This window comes from Felis catus, chromosome C1 (assembly GCF_018350175.1).
Source record: "Felis catus isolate Fca126 chromosome C1, F.catus_Fca126_mat1.0, whole genome shotgun sequence".
NCBI classification, from domain to species: Eukaryota; Metazoa; Chordata; class Mammalia; order Carnivora; family Felidae; genus Felis; species Felis catus.
This window is the reverse complement of record NC_058375.1, coordinates 92,834,242-92,857,415: the sequence shown is the minus strand read 5'-3', so window position 1 is coordinate 92,857,415 and position 23,174 is coordinate 92,834,242. Positions and strand designations below refer to the sequence as shown.

Sequence of the window (23,174 nt, the reverse complement as noted above, 5' to 3'; positions counted from 1 at the left end):
GGAGCCCGCTGCAGATTCTGTTCTCCCTCTCTCTCTGCCCCTCCCCTGCTCGCACTCTGTCTCTCAAAAATAAACATTAAAAAGCATAAATTTAAAAAATGGGCAAAGTATTTGACTAGGCATTTCTCCAAAGAATGTAGACAAATGATCAATAAGCACATGAAAACATGATTAACACTTATTCATTAGGGAAGTGAAAATGAAAACCACAATGAGATACCACCTCACACCCATTAGGATAGCCATTATCAAAAACACGAGATTATATGTGTTGGCAAGGATGTGGAGAAATTGGAACTCTTGCATAAAATAGTGTAGTCCCTATAGCAAGGGAAAGGCCACTACCCTGACTCTATCTAATTCCCAGGCTCTTAGACTTAAATCATGCCCAAGTTGACACAATGAGGAAGAAAGCTAAAAGCCAAAGTGAAAAGATATCCAAAAAAAAAAAAAAAAAAAAGCCTTTCACTTTCAGTTCAAGCTAATTATACTTCCCAGTCTGCCACCATCACCAGAAAGAGTGGTTATTGCTTCAATAGATAACACTCAGCAGAAGCTGGCTAAGATCATACTGGAACTTCAAAGATACAGTATCAAAGATACAGTAAAATAGAGTGTGGTCTATGTACAACTGGTGTAGGAACTGCAATGGCCCAGAGTTTAGAAGTATTGAAAGACCCCATCTTTCCATTCTGTATCTGCCACTAAGAACTTCCTGGTCTAAAACAATGGTTTTGCATTTTGTTTTGTTTTGTTGTTGGTTTTTTTTTTTTTTTCAACGCTTTTTATTTATTTTTGGGACAGAGAGAGACAGAGCATGAACAGGGGAGGGGCAGAGAGAGAGGGAGACACAGAATCGGAAACAGGCTCCAGGCTCCAAGCCATCAGCCCAGAGCCTGACACGGGGCTCGAACTCCCGGACCGCGAGATCGTGACCTGGCTGAAGTCGGACGCTTAACCGACTGCGCCACCCAGGCGCCCCATGGTTTTGCATTTTGGAAAGTGAATTGTGCAAACTCCAGGAAGCACTGAAGGACCATCTTGGAAAATTTGACCTGTCCGAGCTCTGGTCAAATGTGTCACATAAGTGGTAAATTTACAAATGTGCCTGCCTGTGTCCTAACCATCCCTGGAGAATCCTGAGCTGCACTTCCTCCCATGCTGCCACAGCCGGCCAGCCATCTTCCTCCTCATCCAATTCTGTCTCCACTCCCTCCACCTCCTCCTCTGCCTGTACTTCCACCACCTATAGCACCTTTGCTGCTCAGAAATTCTTTTTTTTTTTTAGTTTATTTTTATTTATTTTTTTTTAATTTTTTTTTCAACGTTTACTTATTTTTGGGACAGAGAGAGACAGAGCATGAACGGGGGAGGGGCAGAGAGAGAGGGAGACACAGAATCAGAAACAGGCTCCAGGCTCTGAGCCATCAGCCCAGAGCCCGACGCGGGGCTCGAACTCAAGGACCGCGAGATCGTGACCTGGCTGAAGTCGGACGCTTAACCGACTGCGCCACCCAGGTGCCCCATTATTTTTATTTATTTTGAGAGAGAGAGAGAGAGAGAGAGAGCAAGCAGGGGAGGGGCAGAAAGAGAGGGAGAGAGAATCCCAAGCAGGCTCCGTGCTGTCAGCACAGAGCCTGAATCAGAGCTCAAACCCATGAACAAGGAGATCATGACCTGAGTCAAAACCAAGAGTTGGATGCTCAACTGATTGAGCCAGCCAGGTGCCCCTCAGAAATTCTGACTGTATTAAAACACTTCAGCCTGGACCATTAAAAAAAAGATGGATTCATGCAGCCAACAATTAAAGATCTACTTACTGAAATTAAAGAAGACAGGTTTTTTTTTTTTTTAATTTCTTAATGTTTATTCATCAGAGAGAGAGAGAGAGAGAGAGAGAGAGAGAGGGAGAATGAGTGGGGGAGGGGCAGAGAGAAAGGGAGACACAGAATCCAAAGCAGGCTCCAGGCCCTGTGCTGTCAGCACAGAGCCCAATGCGGGGCTGGAACTCATGACCTGTGAGATCATGACCCGAGCAGAAGTCAGATGCTTAACCAACTGAGCCACTCAGGCACCCCAAGACGACACAGTTTTGATGGAGATGTTTGTACCAGCACCAAAGGCATGGAATCCACTAGTTACTGTCTCTGACCTGCAGGGTGTTATCCTGAAACCCAACTCCAAAGTGTAACCAACTCAACTGACAAATGTCTTACTTATTCCTGGTAAAAGCCAGATAAATCTGTGGAAACTACTTAGGAAAGTCGCTGTAGAGAGGAGCCCAGGTGGAACCTCACTTACCAATAAAAAAAATATGGAAACAGGAGCTAGGTTGACTCTAGTCATGACCTGGGACTGAAGGAGAAAGTGGAGTGGAGACAGTGGAGTCACCTTAGAAGCCCAACTCAAATTCTGCCACTTTCTATAAGCAGCTTTGTTGAACAAAACTGATGCCAACTCTGCCTGACTGCATGTGATGGTCCAAAAAAATACACAGATAAAATCAGCCAACCTTTTTTTAATGTAGTAGAGTATGTATAAATAACTATACTAGTCTATAATTCTATCTGAAGGATTAAAGTATGTTTGGAGCCCATACATACTGTGGTATAAAGTGGGTATTTGGATATTTTTTGTATGAACAATAAGAGAACAGATTGGAGAAAATGCAATCCCCAAAGTGATGTTTATCCTGCAATTACCCAAATTAGGTTGGAAACATTGTTCACATTTAACTAGATAATTAATTTGTACTTAATAGGTACACTTATGACATTAAGAAATTTCCATTCATCTTGAATATTCTTGGGTAATTAAAAATAAAAGTATTTCAGCCTATAAAGCTAATGCATTCATTAAGTGCTGAAACTTGATCAGTAAAAAAAACCCTCTAGATTTGTTTTCTGTTCTCTATAAGCAGTTAAGAGGTAAGACCATCCCCCATCCAAACCCAATTATTTTCCAAAAGGATTTGAAGCAAAACGTCCAATGTCACCTTAAAAGTCAGACTGTATCATTTCTAGCATCATAAGTAGGTAGTTCTATCTGGCTCACTGAAGTCTGAAATTTTCCTTACTTTGATATCTGCTGTCCACATTCATGCGGCTATATGTAAGTTTCACGAGGACCTCAGCATGAACCTTGCTTGTATTTCCCACAATTCCCCGAAGGATTCTCTGAAGTCCATAACATATTCACTGTGAGACCTAATTCTCTGTCCTCAACAGCCTGTCAATTCAATAACAGTAACAACGCACACCTCACTGGATTTTTGTTCTTTCTTGCCAGTCCAGAGTTGCCACACTCAGTAATTATAAATACACGACACAAATCAAATTTTTATTTCAGATAAACAACAAAAAACTTTTTTTTCTTTCTTTTTTTTTTTAGAGAGAGAGAGGGAGCATGCGAAGCAGGGGAGGAGGGGAGAGGCAGAGGGAGAGAGAGAGAATCTCAATCATGCTCCACAATCAGCTTGGAGTCTGACACAGGGCTTCAACTCACAAACCATGAGATCATGACCTGAGCTGAAGTCAGATGCTCAACCCAGTGAGCCACCCAGGTACCTCACAACAAATAACTTTTAAGTATAAGTATGTTCCATTAAACAATAGATGATTTCTTTTAGTATAAGCATGTCCCAAATTTTGCATGGGACATAGTTATACTAAAAAAATATTGATTTTTCATCTGAAATTGAAATTTAACTGGGCATTCTATATTTTATTAGGCAACCCTATCAGTAAGTCCCCTACAAAGTTGCCAAGTATTTCTGGGAGCCCCCCGTTTGTCAGATATATCTATTTAGCAGTGGACACTACTATAGCTTCAGCCAGGATCCCCATCACTAATGTGTTAAGTATCATGGAGGAAGGGGAACTCTCATTAGGGGTGAACGTGACTGAAGGCACAGGATTAGCTTTGATGGTGATAACCTCCCCTTGCAGTTCCAAGAATAAAGATAGCAGTGCCTCATGGATAGGAAACAAGGGGTTTTAGATCTTCACTGAAATTCTAGCCTGACAGGAAGCAGCTATATATACGGTATCCTTGAAATATCCCCCCAGTTAGCATAGGCTAAAAAAGGTATTTTAGTAATTTCCCAGAAATGCCTAGATTTCCACAGATAAATACTGCTTTGAGATGCCAAATACAGTGAGTGTTGTGGAAAGTCACCAGCCTGGAAAGCAGACCTAGGGACAATGTTGTGTTCTTAGGAGACCCACATTTATGTTTACAACACATTTATGAATGAAAATTAAACAGATGATGAAGTTATGAAACATACATGATTCTAGTTTGTTTCAAAAAACCTGCTAAATACATTTGTATTATGTGAGAATACAGGGAATAATCACTGAGAATAAGACATTTGAGTATTTGTAACAATATTTTATGGGGGCACTTATAATGTTTATAATAAAATAAACCAGTATGTACTGTCTCTAAATGATGATTTGATCATTCTTGTGGAATAATGGTTCATAAAAGACGCTATAAAAAAATGCTGCAGAAATCCTATAAATAAATACTTGTAAGGCTGCCATTTGCCATTGTACCAGTATTAAAATGTGTTCTGCCTTGCATCTTTTACTGATTTTGATAGCAGGTTTTATATGATTCCCACTTGAGAATCCTTTAAATGCTATGGCTTCATTAAACTGTTGCTAATCATATTAAAATGGTTCATGCACTGTAGAAAACAGCATGGTGGGTTTCAAAAAATTAAAAATGGAAGTACTATGTGACCCAGCCATCCCACTTCTGGATATATGCCCAAAAACATTGAAAGCAGAGTTTGAAGAGATATCTGCATGCCCATGTTCAGAGCAGCAACCTAGGAGTTCATGAATAGATAAATGGATAAACAAACTATGGTAAACAATGCCATGAAATATTATTCAGCCTTTAAAAAAGATGGAATTTTTGACATGTTACAACATGGATGAAACATGAGGACATTATGCTAAGTGAAATAAGCCAGTAACAAAAAGACAAATACTGTATAAGTCTACTTAAGTACCTAGTGTGGTCAAATTCGTAAAGATACAAAGTAGAATGGTGGTTGCCAGGGGCCAGGGAAAGGGGGTGGGGAAATGATGAGTTGTTTAAAGGGTAGAGTTTTCATTTTGCAGAATGAAGGAGTTATGGAGGATGGATGGTGGTGACTGTTGCACAACAATATGAATATACTTAATGACCCTGAACTGTATACTTAAAAACGGCTAAAATTAGGGAGCCTGGGTGGCTCAGTCGGCTAAGCTTCCCACTCTTGATTTCAGCTCAGGTCATGATCTGAGGGTTGGTGGGATGGAGCCCCCTCTACCAGCAGAGTCCCCTTGGGATTCCCTCTCTACTCCTTCCCCGCTTGCATACGTGCTCTCCTCCCTCTCTCTCTCTCTCTCTCTCAAAATAAGTAAACATTCAAAAATATTAAAAAGTGTTAAGATGGTAAACTTTACGTGAGGTATATTTTAATCTTAAAAAATTGTAATAAGCAACATGCACACTTAAAGTGTACCACATTACACATTTAAAAAGCATTCAAATTTGTTGCCAGTAACTCTTGTGTACTTCTCATTTCTTCCTAGTTTGTAAAACTCATCATTTCGTCTTTGGAGAGTTTCCTGAAACTGTCGGGGCAGCAGTTAAAGACAAAAACAAACAAAATTTCCAATTTCCAATTACACCATAGTGAGCATGTCCTCCTCCACGCCCATACATAGGACTATCCTCGTCGTTCATTATACCTTACTTAAACAATTATTGTAGATGTTGCACATTCGGACTTACAAAATACATCAATACTAAGAGAACACGCTTCCCATTCGTATACATTTGGCTTCACTTGCAGAGAGCTCAGCTAGCTGATCAAAGTAAAAAACCCTGGCCTAAACCTAGCCGACAGAGCCAGGTCCCGCCCCCTCGGCGGGCCAATCAGCCGCGCGCCCGGGAAGGACTCACAGCTGCCAGCCGAGTAAGTCGATGAGGCGGTGCCAGAAACCAGGCTCCCGCTGAAGCGTTCGGCGGCTCCGCTAGGCGGCTCGCCATCTTTTCCAGCAGGCCGGGTAGGTGCCCTTCTTCCCGAGACGCAGGCTGGTGACCCGGCCTTGAGTCGGCGCGGTCCGGTGTTTGTGCGGGGGGCGGATTACGGCTTCGGCCCCGGCGGGTTGGGCGGGCGCTGCCCGGGGCAGGGGGCCGCGCTCTCCCGGGCTGCTGTGCCTGGATCGGCGAGGACTGGCCGCCTTATCTTCGGGAGCAGCGCGGGCTGCTGGGGAGTTACACGGTTCAAAGAGCGGCCTAGGGAAAGGGGCAGCAACTGCAAAGCCAGAGTCGAGCGAACGCTGAATTTCCTGGGCTTCAGTTATCTCTGAAAACTTTACGCAGCGTTTGATCGAACACCGCCAGCGGAATAGCTCGGGTTTGGTTGTAGTTAATTTTTTAAAACTTCAAATCTGATTTGAATATAAGGATTAGAGGTACATGTTTATGAGTGGGGGGTGGAAAACAATTCATATTTTCTCCATGGCAGTGGTTATGAAGGTGTGGTCCCCAGATTAGTGTCATCATCGCCATCTGGCAGGTTGTTAGAGACGCAGATTCTCAAGTTTGAGAGCCATGACTCCAGCAAACCAGACATAGGCACACGAACTAAATTGCGAACTCCTGACTTTTGTGCCATGCAACTTCTTGGTTAATACAGAATTTGACTCAAGTTAGTCTTGTCTTTCTCATACATGTGTAATTCATTGACATCAGATACTTTGCTGATTTCCACTCACTAGCTGTAACTTTCCTTGGAGATCTCAGTCTTTCTTGGTAGCTCTCCACTCAAGTTATTTGTTATCCCAAACTGTAAAATGAAGATGACAGTACTACTTCCAAGAGTTTTTGTGAGGACTGAATGAATGAATGGATGTAACAGTGTTTGGCATGTAGTAAGAGGACTATATATAATATTTATTATATATGTTTTATTATATTATTATATATTTATATTATATATACTTGTTATATATATTTATTATATATATAATAATTTTGATATTAGTGTCAAAGCCTGAAGCAGATGAGAAAGGTGATTTAAAGTAAGCTTATTAGTCACTGTCAAGTAGTAGAATCACAGGTGCCCCTCATTAAACTAAACCAGCACAGGATGGTTACTTTTCCTTAACACTTTGCTGCTCAGAGTGTGGTCTGTGAGCCAGTGTCTCTGCCATCACTAGGAGCTCTTAGAAATGCAGAATCTCAGGCCCACGTCAGATGTGTTCAATCAGAAGCTGTTTTTAACAAGATCCCCAGCAGGTTTAGATGCAGCTTTGTTTGGAGGAAATCAGCTATGAGATTGCTCAAGGAGTTACAGCCTTCAGTCAGTGACCACCGGGATTTGGCAGGAGGACTTGAGTTTGCAGCTGGTTCCACTCTTCTACCTCAGCTCCTGGTCTTGCATAATTTTTCATTTCTAATTCCTAGTCCTGGATAAAGCTCTGGATCTGCTGATCATTATTGGAGAAAGTAGCATAATTGCTAATAGCATGACTTTGTAGGGGTCATAGTCAAAACTCAGCTGCTCAAAAGGTTGTGGTTTTTTTTTAAGAAGTGGCTTTTTTTTTAAATGTTTATTTATTTTTGAGAGAGAGAGTGTGCACAGGGGAGGGACAGAGAGAGAGAGGGAGATAGAGGATTCAAAGAAGGCTCTGCGCTGAGAGCAGAGAGCCGAACGTGGGGCTTGAACTCACAACCTTAGCTGAAGTTGGGTGCTTAACGGATTGAGCCACCCAGGTGCCCCTGCTTGAAAGGTGTTTGATTCATCTCCCTTTACATAATGCTCCCTACAGAGCTGTTTTCCCAAATCTCCATTCCTGCATCCCAGCTTCCTCACCCAGTGACATTCCTTGCTTCCTAGTGGATCATTTCACCATCTTCTTGATACATGTAATAATGTGAACTCTGTCAGCTTCTCCTTTTTGCTTTAGAACCTTTATTTCCATTCCTCCTTATTCATTTCTGTTTATGAAGGAGGGTAAAATCTTGTTGCCTATGAAAAGCCTTTTCTGTAGACTTGATTTTATACCCTGCCATCTTCTCAGAGCTTCTGCTCCATTCAGAGATGCCCTTTGTCACCTACCTAGTTCTTCACTGCTTAGAATTAGGTTTCTCCCTATTAGTCTGTGAAAGTCATTTCGCAGATGACCAACGAATTAAGCAATCCTGTGTGTTTTTTCCCCCAGACTTTATTTTTCTCAGCTTCTTTGAAGTATTTATTAACAGTTGACTAATGCCTCTTTCAAATTAAGCTCCTCTCAGTTTCTACACATTGCATTTTTTAGCTTGTCGTCTGCCGTGCTTATTAGTCTTAAGTGTTTTCTTTTGTGTTTGGGCCTCCTCAAGGCTTTATTCCTTAGTTTAACTCCTCCTGCCCCCCTCCCCAATAAAGTATACAGTCATCCAGTATTTCTAACAGTCTCTAGAGCGTGACAGGGATCCTAGGATACCTTTCCCACTGTTACTTTACTTCGTATTTGGGTTTTACATTTTTTTTACATTTACATGGTGGGGGGGGGGGATGAGAGCGAGCAAGCAAGCGGCGGAGGGACAGAGAGGTAGTGAGCAAGAGAGACAATCCCAAGCAGGCCGCTGTACTGTCAGCACAGAGCCTGAGGTCAGGCTTGATCCCACGAACCATGAGATCATACATAACCTGAGCTGAAATCAAGAGTTGGATACTTAATTGACTGAGGCATTCAGGCTTCCCAGTTTTACATTTTTAAACATAAAAAGTTGTGGGGTAAAAAGAGTTGTGGGTGTTTTGTTTTTATTAGTGGTTTACTTAATTAGTATATTTGAGGGGCGCCTGGGTGGCTCAGTCGGTTAAGCGTCCGACTTCAGCTCAGGTCACGATCTCATGGTCGGTGGGTTCGAGCTCCGCCTTGGGCTCTGGGCTGATGGCTCAGAGCCTGGAGCCTGCTTCCGATTCTGTGTCTCCTTCTCTGTCTGCCCCTCCCCCATTCATGCTCTGTCTCTCTCTGTCTCAAAAATAAATAAAAACGTTAAAAAAAAATTAGTATATTTGACCAGTTCCTTTGCTCATCATTGTTTCTTTTATTCACACCTTTTCTCATTGAGGTTAAACTTCTTTAACATATCAAGAGTCTGTGGGTTGGAATCTTTCTTAGTCTTTTTATGTCTGAAGAAATCTGTGTTAGTTTGCTATACCACATACCACCAAATTCCACAGATTGGTGGCTTAAACAACAGAAGTTTATGTTCTCACAATTCTGGACACTAGAAATCCGAGATCAGGTTGTCGGCACAGTTGGTTTCTTCTGAGGCCTCTCTAGGCCTTTGGATGGCTGCCTTTTTCCTGTGTCCTCCTATCTTCTCTCTGACCTGTGTCCAGATTTCTTCTTCTTATAAGGACACCAGTCATATTGGATTAGGGCTGATGCTAATGACCTCTTTATGACTTAATTACCTCTTTAGAGACACTATCTCCAAATACAGTCATATTCTGTGAAACGGGTTTAGGATTTCATCATGTGAATTTTCGAGGTATACAGTTCAGACCATAACGGTATCTCATTCTTTCCCATTTTAGAAAAGGCTTTTGTAAAATCTGAAATACATACACAGAAAAATGTCTAAAATATTAATGTTCTTATCAAATTTTTAAAAAGCATACACCTATGTGACTACTATCTAGATTAAGAACTAGAACACTTTTTGGGGCACCTGGGTGGCTCATTTGTTGAGTGACTTCAGCTGAGGTCATGATCTCTTGGTTCATGGTATTGAGCCCCGATTCGGGTTCTGTGCTGACAGGCAGAGCCTGGAGTCTGCTTTGGATTCTGTGTTTCCCTCTCTCTCTGCCCCTCCCCAACTCATGCTCTGTCTCTCCCCATCTCTCCATGAATAAATGTTAAAAAAAAAAAAAAAAAAAAAAAAAAAAAAAAGAACTAGAACACTGTCAATATCCCAGAAACCTTCCAGAGGTTTTCCCTTGTCTCCTTGATCTCAGAGGGAAAGATTTCAGTATTTATCAAGTGTAGTGTTTGCCTGTAGTACTCTATCTGGCAGTTTTCTTTTATTCGTGGTTTGCTAAGTGTTTTAATCAGGAATAAGTTTATCCTGTTTCATTTTTGATTTGGGGGAGGGGCTTCTCTTTTTCTTCATTAATCTTACTATAGGTATATCAAACTTTTTTAGTCATTTCAAAGAACTAACTTTTGGCTTTATTTTCTCAATTACAAGTTTCCTAAATTTTTTACTCATGTTTATTTTTTAATTTTTTTTAAAGTTTATTTGAGAGAGAGAGAGAGAGAGAGAGCACACACGAGCGAGCATGAGTTGGGTGAAGGGAGAGAGAGAATCCCAAGCAGTCTCTGCACTGGTGGTGCAGAGCCAGATGCAGGGCATGGCTGATTAAGTCATTGGCCATGTGATTGAAATCAATCTCCACTTTCCTTCCCTCCCCTGAGGTTGGATGGATGAAAGTTCCAACCCTCTAATCCTGTGCTTGGTCTTTCTGATGACCATCCTCCACCTTGAAGCTACCTTGGGCCCAACGTAGTCACCTCATTAGCACCTCATCACAGACACTGCCATCACTCAGGAAATCTCTACGGCATTTGGAGGAACTGTGGTCAAAGACCAGATATCCTTTATTATGTGGCAGGGACCCTCTGCACATAATAAAGGGGTTCTGTCTCTCTGCAGCTTTCTCTGCCTTGGTCCCCCCAGATACTCAGCTCTGTTTCCTCAGTTTTCTGGGCTCTGCCTGAGTTCCCCCTCCCTGTGCTCATGGCCTGGAAACTGTTAAGACAGTAAGCTGGGGCAATGGAAGGACTGTCTGTGTTTGTTTCCCATTTTTCTTTCTTTTTTTTTTTTTAATTAAAAAATTTTTAAATGTTTTATTTATTTTTGAGAGAGAGTGGGGTGGGGTGGGGGACAGAGAGAGGGAGACACAGAATCCAAAGTAGGCTCCAGGCTCTGAGCTGTCAGCACAGAGCCCAACACGGGGCTCAAACTCATAAACTCTGAGAACGTGACCTGAGCCAAAGTTGGACGCTTAACTGACTGAGCCACCCAGTCGCCCTTTTCCCAGTTTTCAAAGACAATTAGCCTTGCTCACCTAGTATCCAATGTCTTGAAAATTGTTGTCTCATAGATTTTGTGCAGAGGTTTTGGTTTTTCAGGCAGGAGAGTACATTTGTCCCCTGCTACTTCATCTTGGCCAGAAGTAGGAGTCTAGAGAGTGCTTTGGAGTACGGTGTACTGTGCACCTTGACCTTCCTGCTCTTTGAATGCTTCAAATTTTCTCCCCACTCTGATCTTTACGCTTGCTATGCCCATTCTCTAGATGTTCTTTTCCCAAGTCTTCTAAGGTTAGCTTCTTACCATTTTTCTGCCTAAATGTCGTTGTGGTTATCTACTGCTGTGTAACAAACCACCTCAAAGTTTAGAGGCATTTAAACATTTTATTCTTATGATTCTGTAGGCTTATGGGGCTTGACTGGACTCATCTGTGTAGCTCTTTTATTCCACATGATGTTGGCTGGGTCACAGGTCCAATACTGTGGGATTGGACTGGAACTACCAAGACGGCTCATTCACATGGCTGGCCATTGATGTTGGTTGCCAGCTGGGAGCTTAGCGTGTCCCAACACATGGCCTCTCCATGTGGCTAGGTCTTCTCACAGTATGGCAGCTGAGGTCCAAGAGCAGGTGTTCCAAAGTGATAAAGTAGAAGCAGCTGGGTGTCATATAGGCCAGGCCAGGCCCGGCCCAGAACCAACACAGCATCACTTCTGCCACAATATTTTGGCTAAATATTGTGAACCTGTGTAAAACATTTGTGCATAAGAGACTTCATTTTGTGACTGAAACTTCATCCTGTTTTTATTTATTTATTTTCTTCATTGTTTAGAGAGAATGCAAGGGGTGGGGGGGAGAGGGACTGGGGTGGAGAGAGAATCTTAAGCAGGGTCCGTCTGGGGCTCAAGTCTGGGATCATGACCTGAGCTGAACTCAAAGAGTCAGATGCTCAACCAACTGAGAGCCACCCTGGTGCCCCATTCATTCTGTTTTTGAAACAGGAATTGCATTCCACCGTTGAACTGGGCAAGGGCATATGACTGAGCACCTGACTGCTGTATCTGTATTTTTAACAAAAATTGGTCACTCTGCAAAAGGGACTTTGCTAGCAACTAATACAATATATCTAGAAAGCCGATGAATTATAAATTGTAATAGTATCTCCCAGTTACAATACTTGGGAAACGACTGATGTAAGGTATTTTGTTTCCTCCTTTTTCTTATAAAAACCCCTTTTTCGGGGTGCCTGGGTGGCTCAGTTAGGTGGGCTTCTGACTTCGGCTCAGGTCATGATCTCACGGTTTGTGAGTTTGAGCCCCGCGTCGGGCTCTGTGCTGACAACTCAGAGCCTGGAGCCTGTTTCGGATTCTGTGTCTCCCTCTCTCTCTGACCCTCCCCCGTTCATGCTCTGTCTCTCTCTGTCTCAAAAATAAATAAACGTAAAAAAAATAAATAAAAGAAAAACCCTTTTTCCCTGCAGTGGGGCCACAATTTGGGCTTCTCCCCAAATTATAGTTCTAAGCCCAAAGTAAATGCTTTTGTATCAGTTCTTCCTCTCTTCTCGGTTGACAGTGGTCACAAGGTTAGCCCAGATTTGGGAGGAGGGAAAATAAACTCCGTCTCTCGCTGGGGACTTGACAGCATTTGTGGCCATCTTTAATCTCCTCAGAGACCTTCCCTAAAATACTCAACATTTCCTAACTCATCCATACCATTGTCCCCCTTTATTTTTTTCACAGCACATATCACTGCCTGAAATGATATTTATTTTTTGGTCAAGTTATTGTCCCATCCTGTCCCCCATCCCCGTGTGCTCCTCCCTCCATGTAGCTTCTTAACAAATCGTGGCCGGTCTAGTGTCTTGGTATCCCTGTCACATAAGACAGTGCCCAGTATCCAGTAGGTATTTAGTAAATGCTGTACAAACGAATGCCTGACTTTCCCCCAAAACCATGTACTCATTCTCAATTTCTTTTTGAGGTTAATAATACCATGTTTTTGTAGTTGGTCAGCCTTGAAATCTTGGTCATGCCTGCCATCTTTCTTCTCTTTTGTGCGTTCAGTAGCTGAGGCCTGTATGTATAGCCAATCTTCAGAATGTGATTCAGCATCCTTTTGCTACTTCAGCCTCCTTGGAGGACTCTCAGAATCCAGCTTTTCCCCCTCATTCTGTACACTTAGTGCTACCTTTATCTTCCCCAAATGTAGCTCCCATGCCTTTGAGAACTATTAGCCGAGAAGTCTGGCCATAACTTTTTACATCAGCATTGTCACTACAGCGTTGCCATCCCGCCATCTTCCTGTCTATCTCCCACCATGTCCATCCTCTGATGGTTTCGAAGGTTCACTTTGCTCCTCTGCCTCCCTTACCTTGCACACTTCCCGGTCTATTTCCCACACCCCATTCCTCCATGAAATCGTGCCCGTGTCTTCCAGTCAGAGTCTGGCCTCTGAAGCCTCTAAACCTCTAAAACCTTGTGAATCCCTGTATGGCTTTGACCATTTGCAGCTTAACACTTACTGGGTATCTCATGCACCAGCCACTGGGCTAGGCCTTGGGCTTGGAGAGGTGGAGGGGACAAGATGGAGAGCCATCAGGAAGGTGAATTCCGATACCTTCCCCTGGAAAAGTTCACTTTATAGCACAGTGGTTTTCTATCCTGGCTGCGTATTGAAACCACCTGAGGCGCTTTAAAATTCCAGTGCCTGGGTCCCACATTTAAGGGATTCTGATTTAATTGGCCCGAGATGTGGCCAGAAGATTGGGATTTTTAGAAGCTTGTCAGGTGATTCTTAACACAGCCAAGATGGGCAGCCACTGTGCCAGTGGAAGAGATTGGCCAATAAGTGGCTAATTTTGTTGTGTGTTGTGCTGGAAGAATAAAGAGAGCACTCGGGGAGCACAAAGAAGTCTTTAATTTAGCCTGGAGCTACTTTATTTCTACAGGTAGACTATAAGCCCAGGGCTTTCTCATCTTAGAATTCTCTTATTTGATTTTTATTCATAGTAGGTATAAGATAAGGTGTCCAACAGAACTTTCTGCAGTGATGGAATTGTTCTATGTCTGTACCGGCAGGCACAGGCCCCGTGTGGTGTGTGAACACTTGAAATGCTGCTAGCATGATTGAGTAACTGAATTTGTAATTAATGTAATTTAAATTTAAATAGCCACATGTGCTTGGTTGTTTATGTAGTGGACAGTGTTGAATAGAAGAGGTATTAAGTATTGAAATGATTTGGGGCACCTGGGTGGCTCAGTCGGTTGAGCATCCAACTCTTGATTTTGGCTCAGGTCCTGATCTCAAGGTTTGTGGGTTTGAGTCCCACATTGGGCTCCGCGCTGTTGCTGTGGAGCCTGCTTGGGATTCTCTCCCTCTCTCTCTCTCTCTCTCTCTCTCTGCCCCTCCCACACCCTCCCTCTCTCAAAATAAATAAATAAACTTAAAAAAAATGATTTGACAGTGTTTCTGCCGAGGCTTAGCTGAAGCAGGTTACTTTCTCTGAAAGGTTTGGGAGTTCAGTCACCTCATTTGAATCTTAATTTTATACCTTTCTAATTTTCCATGTGTTAAAAAAATTGGGGGGAGAGGGTTTGGTTAAATCCCTGTTTATTTTAAAGCAGTTTTACTGATAAATGATTCACATACTGTATATAATTCACCGATTTAAAGAGCACGACTCAGCGGTTTTTAATGTATTCACAGATAATTGCAACCATTACCACAGTGAGTTTTCGATCATTTTTCATCACCTTAGAAAGAAGGCCTGTATCCTTTAACTACCAACCCTCTGTTATATCCTCAGCCCTGAGGACCTACTAATCTACTTTCTGTCTCTCTAGATTTTCCTGTTCTGGCCATTTCACGTAAATGGAATCATATTATGGTCCTGGGTGACTGACTTCTTTCACATAGCATAGTGTTTTCAAGATTCGTCCATATTGTAGCACTTACCAGTATTTGATTCCTTCCATGGCCTAATAAGATTCCTTTGTATGGCTAGACGACATTTTAGTTATCCATCAGTTGATAGACATTTGAATTGTTTCTGCTTTTTGGCTATTGTGAATAATGTGGCTGTAAACATTTGTGTATCAGTTTTTGTGTGGATAGGTATTTTCATTCCTTGGATATAAACCCGGGAATCGGATTCTTCTGAGTCTTATGAAAAATTCTTACTTTCTTTTTGTCTTGGCAAAAATATGTGTGTATATGTTTATATGTGAATACCGTTTTACTGAGTATTTTTATTTCAGTTATTATTCAGAAAGAAAGCATTATCTTAACACTAGAAGGAAGTAGATAGCCTTTATTACAAAACCATGTCTTCTAAAAATAATTCTATTTCATTATATCTATTAATTTTTTTTTTTTTTTTTTTAGCCTTCATGCAGGATGCTGTATTCTCTGCTCCTTTGTGAATGTCTGTGGCTTATAACTGGTTATGCTTCTGATGATGACTGGATTGATCCCACAGACATGCTTAACTATGATGCTGCTTCAGGAACAATGAGAAAATCTCAGGTATTAAAAGAAAAGCGTGTGTGTATGTAAGACCTGCCCAGGTCTGTACTGGAGATAGTCCACTTCGATTGCTGTTTTTCACAGAGCTGTGAGAATTGTGTGTCAGTGACTAGTAGCCGTGCAGATTATCTCCCTGACCTGCTTAATCTAAAATGATTTCAATCCCACCTGGTTATTTTTGTTTTGAATTGGCACGTAAAGCCCATTGAGCAGCAACTAATTTGATTTTAGCTCTTAGTATAGAAATTTGAGACTCTTTCTTTTTTGATGGTTCAATACAGTTGAAGAATATAACAAAGTCATAAAATGAAGTCAAATTTTAGTCTTAACTATAGGTTTTACAACTTAACTATAGGTTTTAGTCTTAACTATAGGTTTTATAAAGGAAATAAAAATCTCTGTTTTGCTTTAGGTGAAATATGATGTATCAGAGAAAAAAGATGTCAGTCCTGACTTGTCATGTGCTGATGAATTGTCGGAATGTTATAGCAAACTTGATTCTTTAACTCATAAGGTTAGAATTTTTTTTAATTCATGAATTTTATATTCATAGTATGTTTAATTGCTGTTTCCTATATTTGCTAACATTATATATGCTTCTGTGTACTGTACAATTGATATATAATTTTTTTTAGTTATTCTGAACTTTTTTAAAAATAGTACTTTTATTTTCCTGTAATAACATTTATTTCACCATGTTGTAATTATTTCTTTATGAGATGAACATTTCTTTTTTTTTTTTTAAATATATGAAATTTATTGTCAAATTGGTTTCCATACAACACCCAGTGCTCATCCCAAAAGATGCCCTCTTCAATACCCATCACCCACCCTTCCCTCCCTCCCACCCCCCATCAGCCCTCAGAGATGAACATTTCTTGGGATCAAGAATGTTTTATTTACTTTTTTAAGATTTTATTTTATTATTTTTAATGTTTTATTTATTTTTGAGAGACAGAGTGCGAGTGGGGGAGGGGCAGAGAGCAAGGGAGACACAGAATCCGAAGCAGGCTCCAGGCTCTGAGCTGTCAGCACAGAGCCGGATGCGTGGCTCAAACCCACGAACCGTGAGATCATGACCTGAGCTGAAGTTGGACGCTTAACCGACTGAACTACCCAGGTGCCCCTATTATTATTTTTTTATTTTTAAGTAATTTCTACACCCAATATGGGGCTTGAACTTACAACCCCGAGATCAAGAGTCCCATGCTCTACTGACTGAGGCAGCCAGGCACCCCTGTTTTAGTCATTTTTGATTCTCTGTCACCTGTCACAGTGCTTGGTCATAGACTCATGACAAATGTAGCCCACGAAGAAATGGGCCTATGATCATCTGATGAGCATAAGAATTACTCTTGCAAATATAAGGGATTATTATAATTTAGTGTGTGGTAGCTATTCCTTCATTTATTCAGTCCTTTTATTTGTGTGACTGAAGTAGAGATGATGAGAAAGGAAATAAGTCACTATTATTAAGGGTTTGAATGTGTGTTGTGGGGTGGGAACCAACCTCTTGGCTGTGGAGACCATGAGCTGGTGGCCCCATGGAGAGGCCTTGGAAGGAGAGGGGGTGACAGGGGCCCAGCAGTGCTCAGTGCTCCAACCAAGGCAGTGACAAGGGTTGAAGAGGGAAATGTGGGACTTCTTCAACATGGAATAGGCAAATTTGGGTAGCTGAGGGAGAAGGGAAAGGGATGGAGTGAAGGACAGAGGTTTCCAGCTTGAGACACTGGGAGAGCTTGTGAATGGAGACACAGAGATCTCGATTATGGATCTGTAAGCACTGCTGTGGTGCTAACCGGCTGTGAATGCTGTCTCACCCAATGCCAGTAAAGTAATGCTTGGATAAGATTTGCCTCAGTTTAGTTGTGTTTTGTAGTATCATTGAGTTTCTTTGGCTGCACACTAGGAAATGTAGAAATGCCTTTTTACAGAAATTTTTTATTCCATTCTTTGCAGCATGGGCTCAAAATTGTAAAAATATGATTGGCAAAATGGAGTCTTGAGTTCTTATTTTTTTAATTTTTATTTATTTATTTTAATATTTATTTATTTTTGACAGATAGAGAGGCAGAACATGAGCAGGGGAGGGGCAGAGAGGGAAACACAGAATCCAAAGCAGGCTCCAGGCTCTGAGCTGTCAGCACAGAGCCCGACGTGGGGCTCGAACTCACAGACCGTGAGATCGTGACCTGAGCCCAAGTCGGACACTCAACCGACTGAGCCACCCAGGTGCTCCTTGAGTTCTTATTTTATTTTATTTTATTTTTTTTTATTTTTTTTTTTTACTTTTTTTTTTTTCAAGGTTTATTTATTTTTGGGACAGAGAGAGACAGAGCATGAACGGGGGAGGGGCAGAGAGAGAGGGAGACACAGAATCGGAAACAGGCTCCAGGCTCTGAGCCATCAGCCCAGAGCCCGACGCGGGGCTCGAACTCACGGACCGCGAGATCGTGACCTGGCTGAAGTCGGACGCTTAACCGACTGCGCCACCCAGGCGCCCCAAGTTCTTATTTTAAAAAACATTGTCTTTGGGGCACTTGGGTGGCTCAGTCAGTTAAGTGGCCATCTTTGGCTCAGGTCATGATCTCACAGTTCGTGACTTCAAACCCCACGTCAGGCTCTGTATTCACTGTACAACGCTTGCTTCAGATCCTCTGTCTCCCTCTTTCTGGCCCTCTCTCTCTCTCTCTCTCTCTCTCTCTCTCTCAAAAATAAACGTTAAAAAAATTATAACATTCCCTTTTGGACGCCTGGATGGCTCAGTTGGTTAAGTATCTGACTCTTGGTTTCGGCTCAGGTCATGATCTCAGTCTGTGGGGTGGAGCCCCAAGTCAGGCTCTGTGCTGACAGCGTGGAGCCTGCTTGGGATTCTCTCTCTCCTTCTCCCCCTCTCCCACTCATGCACATGCTCTTGCTCCCTGTCTCAAAATAAAACAAAAACAAACAAAAAAACCCACACATTCTCTTAAAGAGAAATTTAAAAGGTTTTTAAACCTTGCTTGCAAGCAGAGGAAGCTGCCACATGACTTCTCAAGTGTCCTTCTATCCTAAGTCTGAGTGTAACGCTCGGCTATTCTGTTTATCATCTGAAGCCCGTTTCCATGCTAACTCAACTCATGGTCCACACTCAATTAGAAAATAAAAGTTGCTTATCACAGGTTCTAATGTCTGTAAGATAGGTACTACCCTCACCTAGCAACTTGACCACTGTGGTGTCAGTAGAGCTAGGTTCAGAGGAAATCTGAATGATGAATTACATGCTGAGGGGTTGCAATGTGTAGGACACTCTGGAGAAGCCATGTTCCTGCCCTTCTGAAGCAGCCCATACATAGAGTTGGGGATGATCGACCATTTACAGGAAAAATTGATAAAAGGCCAAAAGTAATATGCACATTCAAGAAACTCCTTGCTGGGCCCTTCATTTCAGCTTCTGGCTTCCTCTTGTGTGTTTCTCTTTCTATCTCTCTGTTTCTTATTCTCTTCCTTTCTTCTTTTGTTCCTTTGTTCATTGAATCATTACTTTGGAATTGGGAAGAGGCAGATGGTCCTAGATGTTCTGCTCATCCACATCTCTGCCTCCTTGCTTCATGATTTTTAGCTTTAAAATTGCCAGAGCTAAGTGCTGAACGCGTGTTCCTCATTTGTTGCCTTCCTGCCCTTTGCAAAGAGAACCCACGGAAAGTAGGAAGTTCTACATTTTCATATAGTTGATAATCATAAGCTCCTACCTTGATCTTGATGGGATCTCTAGGCTAGAAACTTGACCCTTACATTAAACTTTGATGCTAACTAATGTTGAATTTATTCTGTGATTACAGATCAGTGAGTGTGAAAAGAAAAAGAGGGAAGACTATGAAAGTCAAAGCAATCCTGTTTTTAGGAGATACTTAAATAAAATTTTAATTGAAGCCAGGAAGCTCGGACTTGTGAGTATTGATGTGATATTCATCAGTGTGGTGGATCTTTTCATTATTTATTAATTTCACATGGGAGGAGGTGCTTTAAATTTGCTATTTGAACTTTACTAAATGGTTGGAAATGACTTGGCAAGGAAATTCTATGCTGGCCCTTATTTTCTACTACTTACACACTTTCTCATTCTTGTGATGTAAGATCATTCTGTGTTGAGAAAGACAACAATGTTTTTTAAGTAGTTTCCCCCCATCGCGGAAGCTTTTTACTATGTCAAGTACTACTTTGTAGAATTGCATATCATGTGCATATTTTTCATAATTAATGTTAGGATTCCAGTTTTTAGAGTCATTGTCTTCACTCTGGAGATTCAAAACATCAGGAAAAGTGAATTTTTTTTTTAATGTTTTTCTTTCATTCAAGAGAGACAGAGAGTGAGCGTGGGAGGGGTAGAGAGAGGGGGAGACACAGAATCCGAAGCAGGCTCCAGGCTCTGAGCTGTCAGCACAGAGTCCAACACGGGGCTTGAACTCATGGACTGCAAGATCATGACCTGAACTGAAGTCGGACACTTAACCGACTGAGCCACCCAGGTGCCCCTAAACATCAAGAAAAGTTTTAAGGGGAAAGGAATGTTAGATGAATATTTAATCATCCCACCTTATTTTGGAAGTGAAAAAGCAGATGTTCTCATACACGCACCATTTAATTCAAGTCTTACAAGTGTGTGGGGTGAGGACACAGATGAAGGCAGAAAATACCTACGATGGAAATATTTAATGTAGTGTTTTTTAAAAATAGTAATCGATGACTGCTTTTTTAGCTCAGTGACGACGTGATACTACATGACACTTTGTTTTCTTCTGATTTTATATTTGCTTTTTATATAAATATCTGTATTCTTAGAAAAAAAGAATATTCTATTTGTGTTAACTGGTTAATGAAAGTAAAATGTTTGTAATGATTTTGCTAACCTGAATACATGCTAATAAAAATAGTTATAAATATGTATGTTCAGGGGCGCCTGGGTGGCTCAGTCAGTTGAGCAGCCGACTTCTGCTCAGATCATAATCTCATGGTTTGTGAGTTCGAGCCCCGTGTTGGGCTCTGTGCTGACAGCTCAGAGCCTGGAGCCTGCTTCGGATTCTGTGTCTCCCTCTCTCTCTGCCCCTTCCCCACTCATGCTCTGTCTCTCTCTGTCTCAGAAATAAATAAACATTAAAAAAAAAATTAAAAAAAAATATGCATGTTCATAGAAACTCCAGTTGGGCTGTTTTTCGAGATTCTTTTTCTCTTTTGTATTACTGCATGTTTTAGGACTTTTGAAAATTCAGTCAGATGGAAAGTCATAAATGAATCCTAAAGTAAATAGCTCATGTTCGTTATTTGTGGATTCCATATTTGCGAATTTGTGTACACACTGAACTTCTTTTGTGACCCCAGAGTTAATCCTTGCAGAGCTTTTGTGTTGCTCAGACATGCACAGAGCAGCACAGCATTTGAATTGTCTGGTGCACCCATTCCCAGCTGAGGCTGCGCAATGCTGTGTTTTGCCTTGTTTCAGTTCTCAGACTATAAACAATTACTTTTTCATGCTTTATTTAGTGCCACATATTTCACACTTACGCTGATGTTATTTGGCTGTTTAAAACAATGCCCAAGATTAGGGGCACCTGGGTAGCTCAGTTAAGTGTCCAGTTCTTGATGTTGCTTCAGGTCATGATCTCATGGGGTTGTGGGATCGAACCCTGTATCAGGCTCCATGCTGAGCGTGTAGCCTGTTTTAATTTTTTTTTTTTTAATGTTTATTTATTTTTGACAGAGAGAGCATGAGCGGGGGAGGGGCAGAGAGAGAGGGAGGCACAGAATCCGAAGCAGGCTCCAGGCTCTGAGCTGTCAGCACAGACCCTGATGAGCTCGAACTCACAGACTGCGAGATCACATGTAGCCTGCTTTAGATTTCTCCCTCTCTCCCTCTGCCCCTCTCCCCTACTCATGCACTCTCAAAAAAAATTCCCAAGAAAAATCCTGTCCAGTGCCTCCGAGCACATGAAGACTGGGATATGCCTTACAGAGAAAAATATGCGTGTGAGATAAGCTTCATTTGGGTATGAGTTACAGTGCTGTTGGCTGTGAGTTAAGTGTTAATCAACAACATTAAATGAGGTATCTTTAAGTAGAAACACACATTAAAGGGCTATGCATTGACAGGCTGATGAAAATGTGTTTGGAACCTGACCGTGTATTTCCTGTAGGATCCATGGTTCAGTATTTGTTGACTAGCGTCCGAGGTGACTTTATAGAACAAAATCTCTGGTTTGTATGTGAGAAAAATAGGTGGATAGTATTATCCTTATTTTATACATGTGAAATAAGAATCACATACATATTTAGTTCCAGACTGGCTGTTGTCTTAAAATGTTTCTCTCTTCTGTTGTTTGTTTTTGGCAAATTTAATTCAGCCTGAAGAAAACAAAGGTGATATGCATTATGATGCTGAGATTATCCTAAGAAGACAAACCTTGTTAGAAATACAGAAGTTTCTCAGTGGAGAGGATTGGAAGCCAGGAGCCTTGGATGATGCACTAAGTGATATTTTAATTAATTTTAAGCTTCATGATTTTGAAACATGGAAGTGGCGATTTGAAGACTCTTTTGGAGTGGATCCGTATAATGTGTTGATGGTAAGATGGGATGAGGGGGACGTAAGTAACAGCTCAGCTTTAAAAATCCCTTAAAATCTCCACCATGATTGTTAGGAGCCTGTATGGAGACCCTCCTGCTGTACTGAGGAGCGTGCGGCAGAAGAGTACACACGATTCGGCCTAGGAGTCCGGTTCTTTGGTCTCTGTTGACAGTTCCCATTTTCTGGTGGGGAGGATGGTGTGGCAGTAACTTTGCTTTCCCCTTCTTCCTGTTTTTGAGGTGCTTCTGTGTCTGCTCTGCATCGTGGCACTGGTGGCTACCGAGCTGTGGACCTATGTGCATTGGTACACCCAGCTGAGACGGGTTTTATTCATCAGTTTTCTCGTCAGTTTGGGATGGAATTGGATGTATTTATATAAGGTATTAAATACGTGGGAGGCTTTAAAACGTTCAGATGTCATTTCATAATAGAAGAAGAAGACCGTGCATCAAGAGCTGATACATAACCTTCCTGAGGGCTGGAGGCAGTGGCTGGAGATGAGGCGGGGGAGGAAACTGGCAGCTGCTCACCTGCACCTGGTGTTTTGGGTCCTTGACCAGCTGGCGTGGTCCTCGTCCTCACAGCCCAGTTCCTGACGGTGGCAGCTGGGCAGCTAAATCAGAATAAAGCTAGGTAGATAGATTGTTTAAAATTTTATGTAGGTAATTTAGGGTATGTCCTTTTATTCTTTGCCAGAAAAGATATCAAAAGATTATTTTTTAAAAGTTCGGTTATTTTCTGAATATGAAAGCGATATGTTGATGGTAGACACACCATCAACAAAAATAAAACATAAAAAAAATTTTTTTTTAAATAAATTTCAGTTCTTTCAAAATTGGGATCATACTGAATACAGAAAGTCAAATGAAGCACTATTCTTCTTGCCAAAATAGCATAACCAATGAAGGGCAATTTCGGATCGTTTTCGCAGGGTGAGTCAGGTAGCAAAGTGTTT

At 41.6% G+C, this 23,174-nt stretch overlaps 1 protein-coding gene and 1 pseudogene across 5 annotated transcripts in view; both read left to right on the top strand.

Annotated features, from left to right (window-relative positions):
- The first annotated feature begins 227 nt into the window (after window positions 1–227).
- Window positions 228–2,501, top strand: LOC101088944 (annotated as a pseudogene).
- Window positions 2,502–5,927: 3,426 nt separating this feature from the next.
- CLCC1 (chloride channel CLIC like 1) overlaps window positions 5,928–23,174 on the top strand; it is a 28,878-nt gene continuing 11,631 nt past the window's right edge. Inside the window, exons 1-6 of one of the 5 annotated variants that reach the window (XM_006934960.4) lie at window positions 5,928–6,068; window positions 15,478–15,618; window positions 16,031–16,132; window positions 19,440–19,547; window positions 21,996–22,217; window positions 22,459–22,599. In XM_006934960.4, the coding sequence (XP_006935022.1) occupies window positions 15,490–15,618; window positions 16,031–16,132; window positions 19,440–19,547; window positions 21,996–22,217; window positions 22,459–22,599 (702 nt within the window). In that variant the 5' untranslated portion in view covers window positions 5,928–6,068; window positions 15,478–15,489. Of the gene's footprint in view, window positions 6,069–6,114; window positions 6,427–6,458; window positions 6,480–15,477; window positions 15,619–16,030; window positions 16,133–19,439; window positions 19,548–21,995; window positions 22,218–22,458; window positions 22,600–23,174 lie in introns of those variants that run through there. The other 4 variants (XM_006934962.3, XM_006934961.3, XM_003990438.6 and 1 more) reach the window with 4 other exon arrangements.